We start from the raw sequence: 19,594 nt of genomic DNA, 5'->3' as shown, positions 1-19,594 counted from the left end.
AATAAAGACAAAAAACATGCATTTTCGTGTAGTTTATTTTTTAAAGATACATATTGTGCCCCATGAGTCTCAGCTATCCTATACTGAAACTATAACAACTCAATTCATTCATTCACAATTATCTAGTGTTTCTATAACTTCCTTTATTGGTCATTTTGCAATGTCACCCAGTTGTGTTGGAATGAGCAGATGATGAAACTAGAAACCAGTAGTTTTGAGAAGTCCTGTACTGAGAGTGGAAACAGTTTGGTTGAGCAGACTTGTATGCAAACAATGAAACTCATGCTGGAAGAAGGCAGTGCAGTGTGTCCGGTTCCTAAAATGATTTCTGGTAAAGTGATGAGTGCAGAAAAGCTGACTCAGCATAAAGTCAGTAAACATTACACATATCTGTACAGAGAGAAGTGATCAGCTGGACCCTGAATACACCCTAAGAACCAGTTACATCAAATCAAATCAGTCAAATCTACCAAACCAAATATGTTGTGCTTGTAATTTGCTGGGTTTCATTTGGATTCAAGGCGTTTTACCTGATTTTCTCTGTCTTAAAAATGTGAACAACACAACTAGTTCATATTAAATGGGTTGGAGTGGCCGAAGGTTATTCCTCACCATATGCATTTTGAGCATTCTAATTATTCACAGTGATGAGTTTATAAGAGCTAGCATACTAAGGTGCACTTACAGATTATTGAGCAATAAAACACTTCACTAGATACAGACAGAACCAGATCTACAGATGGAGGAGGTGGGTCCAGGACGCTGGGTCCACCATCAAGCCCCCCAGAGGTGTCATGGGTTAACTGATGAAACACCAGTGAAAGGCGGTGCCCACCCAAAGACCAATGAAGTCCCAAAGATTTAAACTGCTTTTCTCTGCTCCAGTAAAACATTTGCAAATTGTTTTAGGCCAGCCGCCCACAATTAAGTGTGATGATTAAATCCCGCCATGTGTCATGGCATATGTGACATCGTTTTATAGATTCTTGACATAATATTCTGGGCAAGACCACTTTTGCTCAAATACACACACACAAAAAAAATAAAAAATAGATATAGGGTCTTTAAATATGGCCATTTCAGATTTGCATCTGAGTCAGCTTTCAGATTATGTAGTTAGTATATTTAGTTTATTTAACAAGGGCTATGTACAGGAGCATTAATAAAAGAAACCCTGAGGAGATACTTCATACCAGACTTTTGCTCTCAGAGTTTATTTCCATCTAAAGTCTCTGAAACAGACAAAACACAGAATACAAAAAGAAAAAAAAAAGACAAACAATGCAATCTAGTATATACAAACAGTTATAAAAACTACAGTGACATTAAATATCTCTATCCTATTCCCACCCTACTCCCTCTGTGCCCTTAATCAGGTGTAATTTAGTTGTTAGTTATAAGTTATTTTTTCCTACATTAGTTAGGCTCTTAATGCTGCCACTTCTGTGTTGTTAAAAGATATGTTTTTAATTCAGTGATATTTTCTTAGTTTTAAATGTGCTGGTAATTTGTTCCATTCAATAATGTGCAGTATAGAGGATTTCATAATTGTTATCTGTTTGAATGAATTATTGTAGGCTATTGTACATTTTTCAAAATTCCTATTCCTATTCCCTATAGTCTATCTATTTTCTTTTTTTTCTTCTTCTTTTTTTTTTTTTTTTTTTAAGCTTAGTTTTTCCTCAAATTCCATGATTATGTTTAGCCAGTTGTATTTGTTGTATGAGGCTTGAGATCTGATATAAAAAAATAAAAAGTTCGGTTCCCATGCATTCCCTCGTAGCTCCAGCAGACGACTCCCTCGGCCTCTGAGCGACACAAGCCCCTCCCACACCGAGGCCCCGCCCACACAAAAGCCCCGCCCACGCGGGTCTGAGCAGGTTGGTGGGCGGGGCGTGCGCGCGCGGACCCGCCGGTAGGCAGAGAGAGAGCGCGAGCGTCATTCTCCACAGCTGTGCGTCTGTGCGTCTGTGCGCGCGGCTCTTTGTGGCTCTGCTCCGTCTGCTCGGCGCTGCTCTGCGCTGCTCTGTCCGGACACACGGATACAAAGACACGGGCACTCAGCATGAAGTAGAGAGAGCATGAGAGCCACGGGGGCAGCAGAGGGAATTGACCAGCCCCACCGGACTATAGTCTAGTCCGCACACGGATACTATTTCTTCCGAGTGGATGAGCCCTTTGCCGATGTTCGCTCTGGATTTTACCCAGCACAGAGTGTCGAGAACGGGGGGAGTGGGGCGGACTTGATCGCGCAGGTACGGTCTTGTCGTCTGGGTTCACGAAAAATGTAATGTCCCCTTTCCTTAGGACTGCGAAGACTGCGGCAGCTCGAGATGGCTCTACACCAGTGTGCCGATGCAGGTAGCTGCGGGTTCAGGCTGTAGTGTTTGCTTTTGGAAAGCTTTAACTCCACAGCTCCGATCCTCGCTGCTAAAGGAGCGTGTAATAACTAGAAGCACTCTGTTGTGTCGTTGTGTTGTGGAGCTCTTGGGCAACAGTGTTTGCGGCTGCTCCGCCGCAGTGCTGCTGGTGTTGCTGTGTTGTGTGTGAGACTGGAGCCTACGTGCAAACTTGCTCGGGCAGCGTTGTGTAAGCTGCACGTAGACGGCAGGGGCTGCGTATCGGACTCCCGTGATCAAAATACATAGTCCCGAGAGAGAGAGGTTTTGTTACAGTAATGATTTTATCGCTCCAGCCTGGAGACGCAGCTGTAATTGCTGGCATGACGTTAGTAAGAGACCAAAGACACACGATTGAATGTTTATTGTGCAGGTCTATTTCACAGAATAGCCGTAAACCAATCTACCTGCGTGGTGGTACTTTAAGACAATAGCTTACAACTAGGTTAGTCCTCTCGTGTTTGGTTTTCAATGAGCTACGAGCTTTCCTTTCTCACTCAACTAAACCAAACCTAAGCTTTGGCATTTCTCCTGACAACTATCCAGCGCTAATGGCAGTGGAGAAGTGTTGCTGTGTTCAGCTGCAGTTGGGATAGTCAGAATTTGTCGCAGGACAGGTTTCGTTTCGGCTCAGACAGGGCGAGGGCTGTGCTTGAAGAAAGGAAAGAGGAGTTTTATGGCTTAATAGCTCGTCCAAGCAACTATTAATCATAACGTTATGCGCCAAGATGACTTCACCTTGGAAACTGAGCTTATAGGATTATATGTGTTATCTTTGATGACTACTTCTTTCTCTCTCTCTTTCTCTTCTCCCAGGGCTGTCTGGCTTTAGAAGGGGATCATGGATAAAACTTTGCACATTCTCCAGAAATCAGCAGACGGTGTGCCGACTGGGCTGTCCCTGGATATCAGCTTAAACATGGGTGAAGGGGACGACTTCACAGAGAACCAGATTGTGGGTCTGTCTGATAAAATTCCTTTGGTGAAACCTTTTTTCAAAAAGAAGCAGAGAAAATTGGATGCCAAATGCCTCCACCGAGCCTTGGAGGACCCTATCCTGACCACTCTGCTGAGCACGGACACTCTGGTCTCTGGGGATGGGGTGTTTGTTCCCCGAAACCAGCCCAGTCGGACCCCTGGCAGCCTGTGCGCTGCAGCAGTGGTCAAACAGAACTGCATGGACCAGGACTGTTTAAAGGACACATCCACTGCGGCCGATGGCACAACAGGCCTTATGTCCCAGGACACTGATGTGGAAATAGCTGATACTACTGCAGAACTGGAGGAGACGGAGCGCACAGGGGAGCTCCCCAAAATCACTGACCCCACCTCAGACAATAGTCACTGCTTTCAGGTAAAAGCAGGCCTGAGGCCAACCGGGAGCACACCCTCCCGCACGGATATACCCCCCATAGTTAAAGCTCAGACCCCTCTTCAGGACTGCTCTCACAAAAGCGATGACCTTCTAACCTCTGTGGCCAAAAGCCTGCCGCTCAAAGACTGCACTGCTGTCCAAGAGTCTCATCCCCTGCTTTTCCCCACTGCTCAGCCTGACAAAGGAGAGCTATTTCAGGATAAGAGCGAGGAGGCTTCCCTGGACCTGGTGTTTGAGCTGCTCACACAGCTGCAGTACCACACGCACCAGGCCGACTCTGTGGACATCTGTGTAGATTTCCTTCAAGGACTTTGTGTTTACGGCAACGACTGTGCCCACCACCACACGGTACTGCCCTACCACTGGCAGATCCGCCGGAGCAGCACTCACAAGTGGCAGAGTGTAGCCGACGAATCCCAGGAACAACTGGAGAGACTCTACTGCAACCCCGACAATGAACAAGTCCGGCTTAAGTATCAGTAAGTACTGCTCCAGCCACCTGCACTCTTAATCATCATGTTTATTTAGATGTGGTTTCAATATGGGGAAGGAGATACACTTAATTTCCTTATTTCTCTTTTCATTGACGTTTTCTGCTTTCAGTTCTATCAATTCAAAGCACGAATCACTCATGCATTGTGGCTAATAAATATTCCTAATCTTCCTTAAGTAGGCCTTCGAGAGGGTTTGAATGCTGATGCCATTAAGCAGGCGTACCTTTACACCAGGTGAACAGTGTCCCATTTCTGCTCTACAGAAACTCTGCTTTTAGGGAAGAATACAGTTGACAGTTGGGTGCATGCACAAGTGCATTGTGGTGTTGGTGAATGGGCTGGAGTGTGGTAAAGCGATAGGTAGTTTTCTTGTGACAAGGCAACAATAGTGCAGTAAGCAGATATGGTTCTTGTTGTGGGTGATAAGCTACTTCTGTGTTGGGAACAGTCGAGCGCAGAGCCAGAGCTTCCTCTTTGGTTTCAGCAGCAGGGCAGGGACAAAACTGAAAGCGTCAACACTCCAGCTGCTCTCTGTGTGATGGATGGACCTGAGCCAAGTCAATGCACCGCTAATAAAGGACACTTTTTACGTACAGCTGAGCTGTGCCATCAGCCAGATAACTACAGTAGAACTAGGAAGAGTAGTAAGTGTTAATATGCAGTAATAGTTATTGCAGTCACAAAAGTTGTTCTCACAAAAATATAAACCTAAATGAGGACAATATGTTCTATTGAGCATATAAATTTAGTAACGCCTATAGGTTTCAGAAAATAGTTGTCTCAACTTGATCAGTTTGACCTCATGTTTGAGAAAGACTTATGGATCACAATGAATCATCTACAACTGAAAATCGAGTTCTAAAACATTTTGTACTTTTAAGTATCTGCCAATAGCAGATATCAACCAATACCAGTGCTGCTATTAAAAACTGCATTTATTTCCTTAAAACTAAAATAAAATAAGACAAAACGTATCCAAATGTGTTCTGTAGCTTTTATTTATTCCTTCAGTAACCACAGAACAGCTTTGTATAAATAGAAAATCAAACACTATGAGTTTTTCTGGGCCAAGTATGACCAGTAAATAGTCTTATTACACCATTTATATGTCCAACCAGGATATCAGCTGAACCAGTGTTTGGACGCTGATACCTGATCCAGCGAATTTTTAAGTATCCCCGTCTAAATCCGGTACCAGTAATCGATCAGTGCATCCCTAGTTTCAATTACTAAGAGTCTTTACAGTTACACATTTATCCATGCTAAAAAATAAATATTGCCTCTTGTAGTGGTTAGGGTGTATTAAATATTTAAAAAATTATCCAAATAGTTATTTCCACGACATGCAAAGTCAATATTAGATTTACACGGCATTGATTTTGTGTCATACTTGAACCTCAGCCAAGATGTACACTGGCATGTTTTGGCACACCTCTGATCAACTACAAAAATATCACTTGATTATTGTTCTCAGAGGAATCTTTTTAATAATATTCAGAGCAAACAGACCCACATGGACACAACCACATTAAACTCACTATCACATTGACTTCCATGGCCTTTTATCTGCCTTCTGATTTCACTTATCCATTTCCTGTATTCCCCCCTCTCTGAGCCTGCGATGGGCCAGAGCACACTCCCGAGCTGGACTTAACAGCTCTCACGTCCAAAAGCTGTGAACTTCCCTGACCCTCGGTTGCCTTGTGCGGTCAGCGACACAGGCGTGCTTGGCAGCTCCCCCCCTCCTCCTCTTCTCTCCCTCCTCCCTCCCCCTCTCTCTCACACACACACGCACTAGCTTGTGTACACCGGCACTTGGCACGCAGGCGCTCACACGAAGCGGCTAACACAGAGCGCTCAGTGGCTGGGGCTGCTCACATGCACGCCTCCTCCTCGCAGACAGATAAAGCCTCTCTTTTTACGAGCTCTCACACACACACACGCAAGCATTTGGCAACAACTCGTGGGCTGACATAAAGGAGCATGCAGCGCTTCCTGTCAAACTACTGTATGTTCACACACAAGCGTATCACAGCCCAACGGGCCCATGACCTTTTTTCAAATAAAGCCCTGTTTGGACAAGGGGCGTTACGTCACAATCCCGTGTGGAGAAGTTTGGACCGTGACGTGATGATATGAGGAGGACACAAGGTCGTTTCATTTGGCTATCAGCTTTAATCCTCTCTTATCGTAAACGAAATATAAAATGGCTAAAGGTAGGGATGTAAGAGTACAGCAATCGAAACGTAATCACAGTTTTCATAAACGCACTATCTGGTCTTATTCAACATAAAACTGCTAACCCTGTAGTTTGGATCTGTACAAACATGCGCTGAAATGTGATTCTTGTATTACTTTGTCAGGTCATATTTCAGACTTTTTTGTCAGTTCTTCTGAACATGTTTAAAATGTGAATCCAATTGTTAAAACATACATCGCAATACAGAAAATTTCCTCAGTTAAAGGGTCTATTAGTAAAATATTGTGATATCGTATCGTCAAATGTCTCACAAAAATACTGTGGACTGTCACAATATATATCGAATTGCAAGTTCCTTTGCTTAAATGCATGTTTTTATAGTATCAACAGCTTATGTACATCGCAAACTACATATCCCATGATTCATTTCAGTGCATACAACATGTAGAAATATGAAGAAATATTTTTTACTTGAATTCTTGGGATTTTGACAGAAATAATTCACAGCAAAATCTTGTCAAGGTATTTAAAAAGCAAAAAAGTGTCCCATCTACATTTATATTCCAAAATATCGCAATAAATATCATACTGTGAGATGAATATCGTGATAATATCGTACCGAAAGAGTTGGATATTGTTACATCCCTATCTATTAACCAACCATTATGTGTTGTAGAGTGAAAATGCTGTTCTGTTAGCACTTTTAACCTGAAGAGTGTGATATTATTTGTTCAAGAGATGCAAACAGTGAACATGGATCACTGTATGCAAAAAGATATTCATATATCATTCAAATCTCGTATATTTGACTAAATAAGCACTAGCTCTTGGACTTGGATGGACTAAAACTGTAATTACACCTTCTATGTCCTAATGGAGAAATAGTTTTTTGTTTTGTTTTTCTATTTAAATGTGTGAACCACATCTAGATTGCCGATGACATATCTCCGTGACCTTACTGTCAACTTAAAGCTGCACGTGTTATCTATTCAGAGATATAACTGTGGAGTTGAAGAATCACCATTTCCACTGAAGGCAAAGTGCAGCTCTGCCCCATAAACACCCAGCCCCACCTGGTGTTGTCATGTTTTTCAAAGACCTGAGGCCACGCTACTCTTCAAACAGAACTATGCTTATGTAGTTTAAGGTCCCATATTATGAGAAACTGACTTTGACCTTTTTTCCTATGTTTAACTAACCATGGAGTTGTTTAGTTTCATTGGAAGTGTTTGAGTAATCCCTCTCAAGAACTGCAAACGTCAGTGTCCGCTGTTTTACATCACACTGCGTTTGTCTTCGCACGGTTACGGGAATCACGAGATCTTTCAACACTCTGATTGCTGTCAGTAAAACCCATCTTGTGGTAATAAGCAGCGTTAAAGGTGGACTATAATTTATTTGGAGGGGGAATCCGCCACCTGCTTGTCTCCATGAAGATGTTATTTAAAGTTTCACAGTATGGAATGAAACTTATCCTTTATTTGTTCATTTAAAAGTGTTTATTATTGCATAAATACCTTGAAAAACATGCAGAGTTACTGTAAATTGTAGTGCTCTAACGGTATTCAAATCTCACGGTATTATTTTATCACCATATGCATCTCACGGTACGATATTTATTGCATTATTTTGAAGAGGCAAGTATAATTGTAGATGGGACACTTACTCTTTTGCTTTTAAAATACCATGACAAGATTTTGGTGTGAATTATTACCGTCATGATCTCAAGAATTCAAGTCAAAAACGTATTTCTTTATGTTGTCAGCACTGAAATGAATCATGGGATCTGTAGTTCCAGATGTTTAGAAGCTGTTGCTACTATAAAACCATGCATTTAAGCAAAGGAACTTGTGATTCGATATACTGTGACAGCCCACGATATTGACGATGCCATATCATGATATTTCGGTTATTCTTACATCCCTAGTAACTTGGTCTTGTGGGTGACAGTAGCTCAGTTTGTAGAGTGTTTGAATACTGATAAATACAGCTGTTGTGTCCTTGGGCAAGGCACTTATCCCCCCTCGCCCCCAGTGTTTGTGTACATTGGTGTACGAATGTGTGAATGGATCCTTGATGTATAACGCTTTGAGTGCCTTGAAGAGGGAAAATACTGAAGATTAATATAAAAATGTGACGTCATCTGTTTTTCTCGATGGCGATAAGGAAGTTTAATGCCGTACTGCGGAACATTCTAGACAAAGCAATAACATCTCAGAGGGGACAAGTGCACCTTTAATGCTTGTAGCTATTGTTTTTAGCTTAATAGACTTGGACTTAGATACTTTATTGATCCACAACGGAAATGTTTTGGACACAGTAGCTCGCACATCACAATTTAATATACTGACAAAGTACAAAAATATAAATGGTGATAATAGCAAAAAAAAGAAAGAGAGTGGCACCTTCAACAGACTTTAAAACTTAGTTCATTTTTACCTCTGTCGACGCTTCATCCAGAGTATTTCACCGGATCATTGCACATGCTTTTAACACTTTTATATCTTTAATCTGCAAATGTTTCACTGTCTTATGTCTCAGTTGACTTGACGAATAAATGAATAAATTAATAAATTCATTAAATAGAGATTATACCTAACACACCCAAATGTGGCCAGCATAAGGCAAAGTCCAAGTTTTTCATTTGTCTATGCTTGGTGTAAAGGTGCATTGTGTAACTTTTCTGGTGGAGGGACCATCAAATGCTTTTCGCCACGGAGATGTTATTGCTTTGTCTGGAATGTTCCACAGTATGGCATTAAACATTTCTGTCTTCATGGAGACCAAACGAGACCAAGTTACAGGTCAGATCTGAGGAGAGGCGACCCCGCTCACAGTAAGAATCAGAGGTTGGGACTTGTAAGTCGTGACTTTGACTCTAGTCAGACTTGAGTCACATTTTTTAGGACTAAAATAGGCCAAGACTTGGGACTCAACTTGGACTTGAAGGTCAGTGACTTTGGACTTGACTTGGACTTGAGCCTTGTGACTTGAGAAGACTTTCTATTTTGACTGTAAGATCTTGACAAGACATTTAAAAAAGATAAATATTATAAATTATATAAATACTCATATATAAATATACCATTAATTTTTAAAGTACAGTTTAGTTTAAAATTCAAATAAATTGCAAAACTGTAAGATATATTTGGTACTTTGGTTTAAAGATTTGAAATGACTTGAGGCTCAAAGCAGATGACTTGAACTTGGACTTGGACTTGAACTTATGGGTCAGTGACTCGAGACTCAACTTGGACTTGCCTGTCATTGACTTGGGACTTGACTCGGACTTGAGGTCAAAGACTTGGGACTTACTTGAGACTTGCAAAACGACAACTTGGTCCCACCTCTGGTAAGAATTCCTGTTTTTCTAGGTATTTTTGAGCAATAAAACCACCTGTAATTGAGTAAATGTAAAGTAAACGTGTTTTATGTCATACTGTGGAACATTCTGACAAGCGCAATGACATATCCATAGAAATAAGAAGGTATTCAAGCTTTGAGTTCAGTGGGTGTTTGCGAGTTTGACAGCCCTGATCTGAAACCTGTTTGACTGTTTGGAAATGGCTGGCTGAAAACAGTGACGTTCAAAATTTTCACCTCAGAAACGCATGACTTATCCGTCACATCAGACTTGATACCTCAGGACACACAGTTTTCCACTCTCTGCGTGTTTACATTTCACCAGTACGAAAACAGCAACTCGTGAATATGCCCTGAAGTAGAGTCTGAAAAGTTGCCCATGTTTACTCCTTTTGTTTATTTTTTATCTTAGTGTCACTTTGTCCGATTGTTAAAGTTATATTTTTAGCCAGATAAGCGCTGATACTGAGTGATCACGCGTTAGGTCATTTGACTTTTGAGTTCATTTACATGCAAACAGGGACATTTGTATTATTTACCTACCCTTAATCCATTTCAAGGGGGTGTTATTTGAATTTGTTTAAGAAAGACAACTCGGCTCGCCTTTTCAATTACCTCTTAGTTATGTTTACGTAATGCTAGGTGTATGGTAACCAAATGGCGAAGCTTGAGTGTTAAATTCAGTTGGATGACTAAAGTTAATGACCATTGCCTGCCTAAGCTAGCATGTGGCATTCAGCGAGTTGTAATTGTTTTATTGTCACTAAGCGATTGGGCGATACTGGGTAATTTTAGCGCACTGACTCACCCATAACTAAAAGGCTGAAAGAGTAGACGGTGTAATTTGGTCACTGAGCTATCATTTTAAGTTATTTACCGAAGCTTTGTGTCGGGGTACGCGTGTAACGAGAGCTCATCTAATACCCCTCCGACATAATCTGGCCTTTTCAAACGCGCTCGCCGTCGCCGTGGATACCGGCAGCACATGATAACATCGTTAGCGATCTAAAGAGCAAGCAGATGACTTAACAAGCGCTCGCGTCGGTATGGAAACGCGGGCTTGTTTTTTCTTTTTTCTTTCTTCTCCCCCTCTTCACAAAGACGAGCGCATGAGAATTTGAGCCTGCCTGTGTGTGATTAACCAGCCGGATTGTGCGTACGTATGATCCATTGCACAGGTTAATCCCATCCATATGATAAGCAGAGATGGAAGTCCGGCTAATCCGCCTTAGTCATGAACTCAGCAGTACAGAGGAATGTCCCAGTCATCGAGAAGGTACTCCACGCTAATCTAACGTTAGCCGATTTATGTCTCGGCCTCCTTCCTGTTCCAGTGCAGTGTGGGAGTGAAGGTGAGAATGAAAACACTTGCACTTGTTGAAGTCGGTCATTTCCTAACTCAATTTTCGCGAGTTACTGCGCACCGCAAAGAGCTGTAAACAGGAGTGGACGTTGTCAAGGCTGAATCATAAGCAGGTGTGTAGCTACGAAAACAGAAGATTCACTAAATTGTTGAGTTGCAAAATAGCAAGGCCTGACTTGGCTACTTTTTTCCGTTGACAAGTTGATGATTTCCAGGAAGTGACTTGTACATTTGTCAAAAACATATAGGCCTATTAAGCAACAGAAAAACTCGCACTCAAACTAGATTCTCACTTAAACGGGTATGAATACTGTGATATATAAGAGCATTTTATTGTTGTGAAAGTGCTTAAAATTTTAGACTTAGACAAACTTTATTTGAAATTATTTGGACACAGTGGCTCACACATCACAATAAATATAATAACAAAGAGCAAAAATATAAACGGTAATAGTAGTTTTGGTATTCATGGGTTGCAAGATAAAGTTATTGACCAATTTAAAACAAAATATTATGAGGAAAAGTCTTCAAATCAGGAAGGAATTGTTAACCTGAAACTCATGAACTGTGGAAACTGCTAGGTTCCAGTAAAAATGTGTTTTATCTTTGTTGGCCATCGTGTGTGAGTATATTAAACCTAGGACTGAGTATCCATCCTCTTCTTCACTCCTGGTAAACGCGTAATTCCCAAATAAATGTGGTAATGTAGTGCATATAATGTAATTGTTAGTTACTTAGTCAGTTAATTTTCTTTGTTCAATTAACATAATCATACATCATATTACAAAGATTTAACATAGCAATTATGCATTTTATACATATCACTAAAGTTATTCTACAAACCAAATGGGCTTAGGCTGAAGTTTTAACACTTATTTTGCCTTATCTTGCCTTATTTATTACCCTATTAACATGTAGAACAGATAAAAGACGGCAGAACTATTTACAGAAAACAACACAAATCTAATCTTTTATGATTGTACTTAATTCAAGGATTTTAAAAGTATTTTCTTAATAATATTGGCTATTAATGTACTCTTACTTCGAAAATCAGTCATCATTAAAGTATTGGTAAGTATTGGCCGTAATTATACCAGATTAAAAGTTACATAAACCAGCTTTGTCACTTAATCTCAATTTAATTTAACTTGACGTACTCATCTGGATGCGTCATTAGAACTAAATCCGCGCCGCCACTTTCCCAACTTTCCATTTTACCTTCCAAAAAGTTATGTTTCAGTTGACACACGGCATTATTTGTTACATGAAATACACAAACTCGAATCCACTTCTCGGCGGGACCCAATCGGCTCTCAGTGACTCGGTGTACAAGCGCTCCTTTTGTGTGCAGCAGGTGTGGAAAGGCCCACTCGTCATTAACAGGCATAGAGAGTCACCATGCTCCAAGGGCAGAGCGACCTGACACCGGACTGACTTGTGTGCGCGCCAGATTGCGTGTGTGTGCGCGTGTGTGTGTATATGTGTGTGTGTGTGTTGATATCGCCGGGGATTCCGTGTTGGCTTTGTGTACAGTGTCACGATCCAGAAAAAATAAAGGTGAGGTTGTGTGTGTTTCTGTGTGTGTAGATTGTCTCATTTGTATACATGTGTGCGTCTGTGTGTGTGTGTGTGTGTGTGTGTGTGTGTGTCAGACAGCCCGTGGTATGAATCAGCCAGGCGAGGTCTGGGTTACTCACACTCACTCTTCTACACTCATCCTTCATGTACCTTTTCTTTGTTTGTTTACTCATTTTTCATTCTTTACATTCTTTACACTTTGCCTTCGCTAGTTTTATTTTACTGATTGGTTTTGTTCGGAAAAATTGTACTAAATCAATTTGTTTTTAAATCTACAACGGCTACAAGTACATTAAAGTAGAGCTGGACAATTTGGGGAAAAATATGTAATTTTTCTGACAAGCAGATTAGATTAAATTTGCGATTTATGTTTTAATAATGAGATTCTGTTCAAAGTTCACGTTTTAAAAAAAGGACTGAAATATGAACTGACAAACTAATACAAGAATCCCCTTTCAGAGCATGTTTGTACAGATCTAAACCACAGAGCTAGCTCTTTTTATGCAGAAAAAGGCAAGAAATTATACTTGTGGAGGAAATGATGGCGCTTAAAAAAGGCCTGCCTTTGTGATTTTGCTAATTACGTTCATTCAAATTGGGATTAATCTCGCAACCTTATTATTTATAATTATATTTCAAGTCACCTCGGAAGGTTTTTTTTTCCGCATTTATTTTGTCAATTTTCCAGACAATTTGAAAACGACAATGCTTTTTCTCACCAAGCTCATAGCATTAGAATTTCACATTCACACCACCACTCCCAGCACAACCTTTAGCCTCTTGTATTTACCCATCCCTCTCCTCTATAACAACTTGATTACTTCTTGCCTTTCTTTGACACCCATCCGCTTTTGTTTGCATCTCCTTTTCATTTCTAATTCGTCCCCAGAGGCGCTAACCACACTCGAGATAATGGCGCTAGGCCTGCTTTCTCTCCGCGCCTGCCATTTTTTACTATTTGGGCCATGTTCCTCCCTCTTTCAGACCGATTTGTACGATCTGCGCTTTCTCAAGTGTTCCGAGGCAGGTCCATTTATCTTTTCATCTTTTCATACACTCTGTACTTTTGAATGCTTTAAATGTTCAGACTGGAGGGCTAAAGGACACACAGGAGACGCCTTGAACTCAGAGTTAAGTTAGGACACTTTTGGAGGAATTGTCTGGGAGGGCTGGGACATGTCTTTTTGTGTAATTCTGACAAAAAATACCCAATCAATGGTGTCTCGAATGAGTAAAATTCTCATTAGCTGATTCATAATTTTATTTAGATTATAAGGTTTTATATTATATGGGACAACAGCAGAAAATGAGCGACTTAGCTTCTTTCAGTCAAATAAGACTAAAAAAAACCCAACAAATCTTCTGCTAAGTATTTTGCTAGAATATTGGCTATTTGGTAAAGCCGCGAATGCCAACACCACAGTTCATAATGGACATTTTTCACCAGAAATCTGATCTTGGAAAGTTTTTTTTGTAATTGGAAATCCACTTCAGATTCTTGAAATCCTGTCCTTCGTTTTGAAATGGTGTTGTCATGACACTAAAATTTCAAAACTCGATTTCAATCCAAGGAAATAATTCAATACTCAAAACCGATAATAAAAAAACACACACTCTCTTTAGACAATAGAATGTGATTTTCAGTATTAAATAAGTACTTTCTTTTATATTACCATGGAGCCTTTCTGTAATTTGTGTAATACCTCAGTTGTCCTTGCATGTTCCATAATGTGTATACGAGTCTATGTGCTCTTATACTTGTTCTAAAACAGCTCAAAACTATTCAGGAATGATTCATTTCTGTCCTATGAATGTGATTTTTTAAGCATAGATACTTGCAAAAATATGTATCTAGTTTCTATACTACTTTTAATATCGATTATAAGGGTGTAGCGATATCCAAGTCTCACGATATGATATCATCACGATTTGAAACTCACGTTACAATATTTATTGCGATATCGTGGTAAAGCTCACGATTAGGGATGTAACAATATCCAAATCTCTCTGTATGATGTTTTCAAGATATACACCTCACGTACGATATTTATTGCGATATTTTTTTTTGGAGGTTAATATGCTTTTTTCCCTCTTAAAATGCCTTGACGACACTTAATCCAAAGAACTAAGACTTAAAAGTACTTATTTCTTCTTGTAGTCTACCCTGAAATGGAGTAAAGGATCATGGTCTAAGTAGTTCCCTCTGTCTTTTTTTAGTTATTGCTGCACCATAACTCTTAATTTAAGCAAAGACACTTGTAATTCGATATACTGTGATGGTGATATTATTATGAGAACTTTGACAATACGATATCAGCATAACATCGATTAAGGGTCTGATTTTTGATACTTTTGACAACCTTAATCCGAAATTACAAATAACAGGAAGCAGGGTCTATGATGATGTTAAATGATCTTGAATCAACTTGAAATAACTAATCCATAACAAAAGATTAAACTTTGTCAGTACATGGCAAAAGTTATATTTTAATTGGGGAAACTAACCCATGACGTGGAGGTGTCAGGCCAAGGCAAGCTTTGTCAGCAGATTTCCCTGACTGGCTGAGTCTGACTTATCCGGGCATAACTGGCTGAGGATTGCGTGTACGTACATGAATCTGTCAGAAGAATGCCTGCGTGGTTCATGTTCTTTTTTTTTCTTTTTTTTCCTCCCAACTGTGTGACGTGCACAATAGCATGACTGATGCTGGTATGCGGGTCCCTGTACCAAGAGCCGTGAGAACATTTCCAACCCGCGTGTATGTGTCAAAGGAGCGCCGCACTGGGATCAGCCGCCATCTTGACAGCGCCAAAGTTTTCCTAACCTTTATTTGTCCTGGGTTTTGCTGAGCGCTGAGAAATCCAGGCTTTTTATAGCGGGCTGATAAACATATTCACTCCTGGGAGCTTCTTAAATGAGCCGAAAACAGGTTTGCAAGTGCCTTCTCAGCTCCACCTGACTTGTTTTCTTTCGCCCTCGGCACTCTGGGAAAAAAAAAAAAAAAAAAAAGAAAAACAAAACTCAAGCAACTCGCGGCAAGTACATCAACAAGTCTATTCCCACTCCTGCTTTTCCTGTTAAATTGTATACTTCTTTCTTTGAATTATCTGGTGACCTTTCCTATCTGGAGGCCACCGTTGCTCGGAGCAGCATGACATTTCAAGCCAGGTCTTGAGCGCATAGTGCCAGCTTGGGCTTGCCGAGCGTCTCTCTCTCTCTCTCCATCAGTGGATTGGCTAACACAATTGGAGCGCACATACTCATTGCACTTAATTTAACCGCTGGAATTTTATTTTCTAAGGCTCACAAACCAGTCTGGGAGGGAAGATGGGATGGGACTTAAAAAGAAACGTTTCGTGATCTGTTCATTTCAAAGAGCTCTTCAAAGGACTATTTATACCAGCATACTAGGTTTTTCCCACAGGTTAATACAGCGGCTTATTATACAATCCATAGTTCAATCATTTTATTTAATACTATTTATGTATTCGAGTAAATGCCACCTATTGCCTAAAAAGGTCTGACTACAAATTTAGACGTCATTACTTTTATTTGGGGCCTGTATCCAAAAATGTGTTGTCCCTGTACAGATATATTGTATTACTCAGCTGAGTCTAATTATAAAGTGTTTTACTGTCCAAGAATCAGGAAGTGTTCAGTTTAGATCCTAGTTATTGTAAGCATTACCGTGACAGCAAAAACCTCCCTCTGAACGTTGCGTAGAGTCATCATAATTACGATTCTCAGAAAGTTTAACTAAGTGAGGAATAAATTTGGGCCACTGTAAACCATGTGAAACAAAGTTGTCCTTTTTTTCACCTTGTACAAATACATTAAAAAGCAGGGACAGTGCGTACAATCAATACTACAAACAAAATGCGTCATTTGTTCTAGTTTTTTTTTGTTGTTGTTGTTCAGACCGTGTGGTACCACCATAGTATCCTCTGTCAGCTGATAAAACTGTTACACTGTGTTTTCCGAACAAAGAAATGAATTTGATCAGAGAACGGATGATAAATAGTTGCACATATCCTCAAAAAATAAATAAAATTGGCCATGAATATTTCCTCTCTTCTGGTTGAGAAAGCCAAACTGAGCCATAGCGACAGGGATAAACATGGGACAATATTCAAATTTGGTGTCACGATTAACTGAAGTTGCCAACAGTTTAAATATGTTAATAACTATAATTTTAATAACTGTAATTTTACTGTTATGAATCAGTTCCATATTTAAACAACAGTTGTACTTTGTTATAAGTGAAAACAACAATCGATTCTGGCGACATAAAGGCGATTATCTTCATTGACGATTATCACGATTAGGGATGTGCAAAAATATTAAAATATCAATATATGATATCATTTAATTTGATGATACAGTATTGACATCATGGGCTTTTGTATGGATATATTGCCAAGAGTGGGGGTTTTATTGGTATATTTTACTAAATTATTTTGTGAAAAAGCTACAGTTGTGTTGCTTGTGTGAAAAGGAAACTTGTTTATGTAATACAGTTGACATTTTCACTTTTTTGATGAGTAAAACTGGTGTTTTTCATATCAACTTTGCACAAACTTAGTGGGTTAATAAAGACTTTTAGTATCACAGCCACGATTTAGCATTTGTTTTTTATTTTTAATCGAATTTATTTGAAATACATCAAATCAAAACGTATTAAATTAAAAAAAATTATCACATCATGGCTCATGTATCGTATTGTAAACTTCTTAATGATACCCAGCCCTAGTCAGAATTACATAAAATTTTCCATGGGCGTTTATTGTTAATTCATTTTTATCACGATACTATTGTTTATTGTCTCACTGTACTTACACGGGGACAGAGTTGACAGTGAATGGGCACATTACGGGCAGTGTCGCGTGTGCCCGTGACACCGTAGCGCGGCCTGGCAGGCACACAGTGTTTGTACTCCAACACTCTGACAGTTACAGGTGAATCTTCTCTGTGCTTTCCCGTGCTTTCCCTTACTGATAGAACACAAACATAGCAGGGACACAGTGTTAGTCCAGGAATGGAACAGGGGTATGTCAGAACAAGGCGATACCAACCCGAGTTACAGGGAGTGCTGTCGGCCAAAGGTGAAATCGTTTACGGAGTTCTCGTGCCACTCCTATTTGCAATTTGCTTTTCATATCTTTTGTCATTTCAGGGAAAGCCTGCATATAGTATTCAAACATGCATTCAAATCAGACTTCTCAAGGCCAAAAAAAGGAACCTAAGCAAATAGTGAAGGAATAAGTAATTAGGGATGGGTGATACCTTGGCTCAAGTATCATCCACGAGATCGAAGGGCATTTCCAGATATTGGCGAACAGTGAGATACAGGAAATTTTGCAGATATTTGGCACATGTATTATTATTTTTGGTTCTGGCTCTTTGTGCTCATCTGTCAATTCTAATTTGTTGTCACTGCATCAAATGTTTTATTCTTGAACAGAGTAAAAAGTGATGTTGAAGAGCAATGAGGCAAAAAAAAAGAAGATATGTTTACACAATGGAACAGGGTTTATAAGACTTATCTGCTTCCTGATCCTTTTGTTCACACAGCAATGACAAGGAATACAATGGTTGGAACATGTATTTATGTTGTCAGATTTATTGTTGTTCTCCTTAAATTGATGCCAACAAATTGTAATGGCGTGACCAATAAATAAATAAATAAAAAACAATCATGCAACATATTATCGGTTAGAGGTGACTAGGGCTGGGTATCATTAAGAAGTTGCCGATACGATACATACCTCGATACAGTGCACTTTCAGTTCCATACGATGTATTTCAAATCAATTCGTACAGTTCAATAAAAAATAAAGGCTAAATCATGGCTGTGATACTAAAAGTCTTTGTTAAACCACTTCTTGTACACGTTTTAATCATCAGAACAGTGAATATGTCAGCAGCAAAACCATAGTGTTGGATAACAGTATCGGCTCAAATAATCCATATCTGACAATGCCTAATGGTAAAATTATTTTTAGAGTTAAGTCAGGAAGCATGCCGCGAATAGAAGTTGGCGTCATCAGTGTTAGTAATAGGAATACCGCATACAACGAAATGTTACAGAAGCATTTTGTTTTTTTTGACAAAACAATAGGCTAATGACAGGCTTTGGGTTCCCGGTAACCTCATGATCAGCTGATGGCCTCGCTTTGCTTCTTCTCATGCAGTCAAATGATATTCACTTCCTCTTCCAGTCATGCCCTCACACAATGCCCGAGCACAGCCCGCCCTGAGCTTGCGTCTGTATAATTAGCTTGGCCCAAAAGATGAGTCGTCAGTAATTATCACCTCCTGAGTGAAACTGCCGGTGTGAGCGCACAACCTAAGTGACCGGCACCACATGCAAATGAATACGGAGAGTGTAGCATGAGGTTTCACTTCTCCAAGCTGTTTGCACAAGCTAGCAAGTTGTTAGTCAGGACTAGCAAGTCACCACATTCACACATTCCTGCACACCTAGCATGAAAAAATAGACAAACACTGTGAAGTTGTGACCGCTCTAACACACACTTTCAATTCACAAATTACCATAGATTGACCTTTAACCCCAGATCCAATTAGTTTGCCCAAAAAAAAAATCAATGGGGCCATTAAGAGTGGAAGGCTGCGTGCGTGTTTTCACTATGTGTGCTAATCCCCGAGCACATATAGCCTGAGCGCAGGGCTGCTGTCTGCTCCTCATGTCGGTAGCGTGCCAGAGCCATGCCCACATTCATGCGAGGGCTATGTCTGACCCAGAAAGGATTTGCCAGAGGCCGTATGGCGCAGCGGAGCAGTGGAGCAGAGACACTGATGTG

General features: G+C 40.1%; 1 protein-coding gene across 1 annotated transcript in view; it reads left to right on the top strand.

Annotated features, from left to right (window-relative positions):
* Positions 1-1,927: 1,927 nt before the first annotated feature.
* tiparp (TCDD-inducible poly(ADP-ribose) polymerase) overlaps positions 1,928-19,594 on the top strand; it is a 45,527-nt gene continuing 27,860 nt past the window's right edge. The window contains exons 1-2 of the mRNA XM_020937722.2: positions 1,928-2,255; positions 3,216-4,253. Coding sequence (XP_020793381.1) covers positions 3,241-4,253 — 1,013 coding nt within the window. The 5' untranslated portion in view covers positions 1,928-2,255; positions 3,216-3,240. The remainder of the gene's footprint in view (positions 2,256-3,215; positions 4,254-19,594) is intronic.

This window comes from Boleophthalmus pectinirostris, unplaced genomic scaffold, assembly GCF_026225935.1.
Source record: "Boleophthalmus pectinirostris isolate CB_2022bp ecotype Guang Dong unplaced genomic scaffold, ASM2622593v1 HiC_scaffold_9, whole genome shotgun sequence".
Classification (NCBI taxonomy): Eukaryota; Metazoa; Chordata; class Actinopteri; order Gobiiformes; family Gobiidae; genus Boleophthalmus; species Boleophthalmus pectinirostris.
This window is presented reverse-complemented; position numbering and strand designations above follow the sequence as displayed.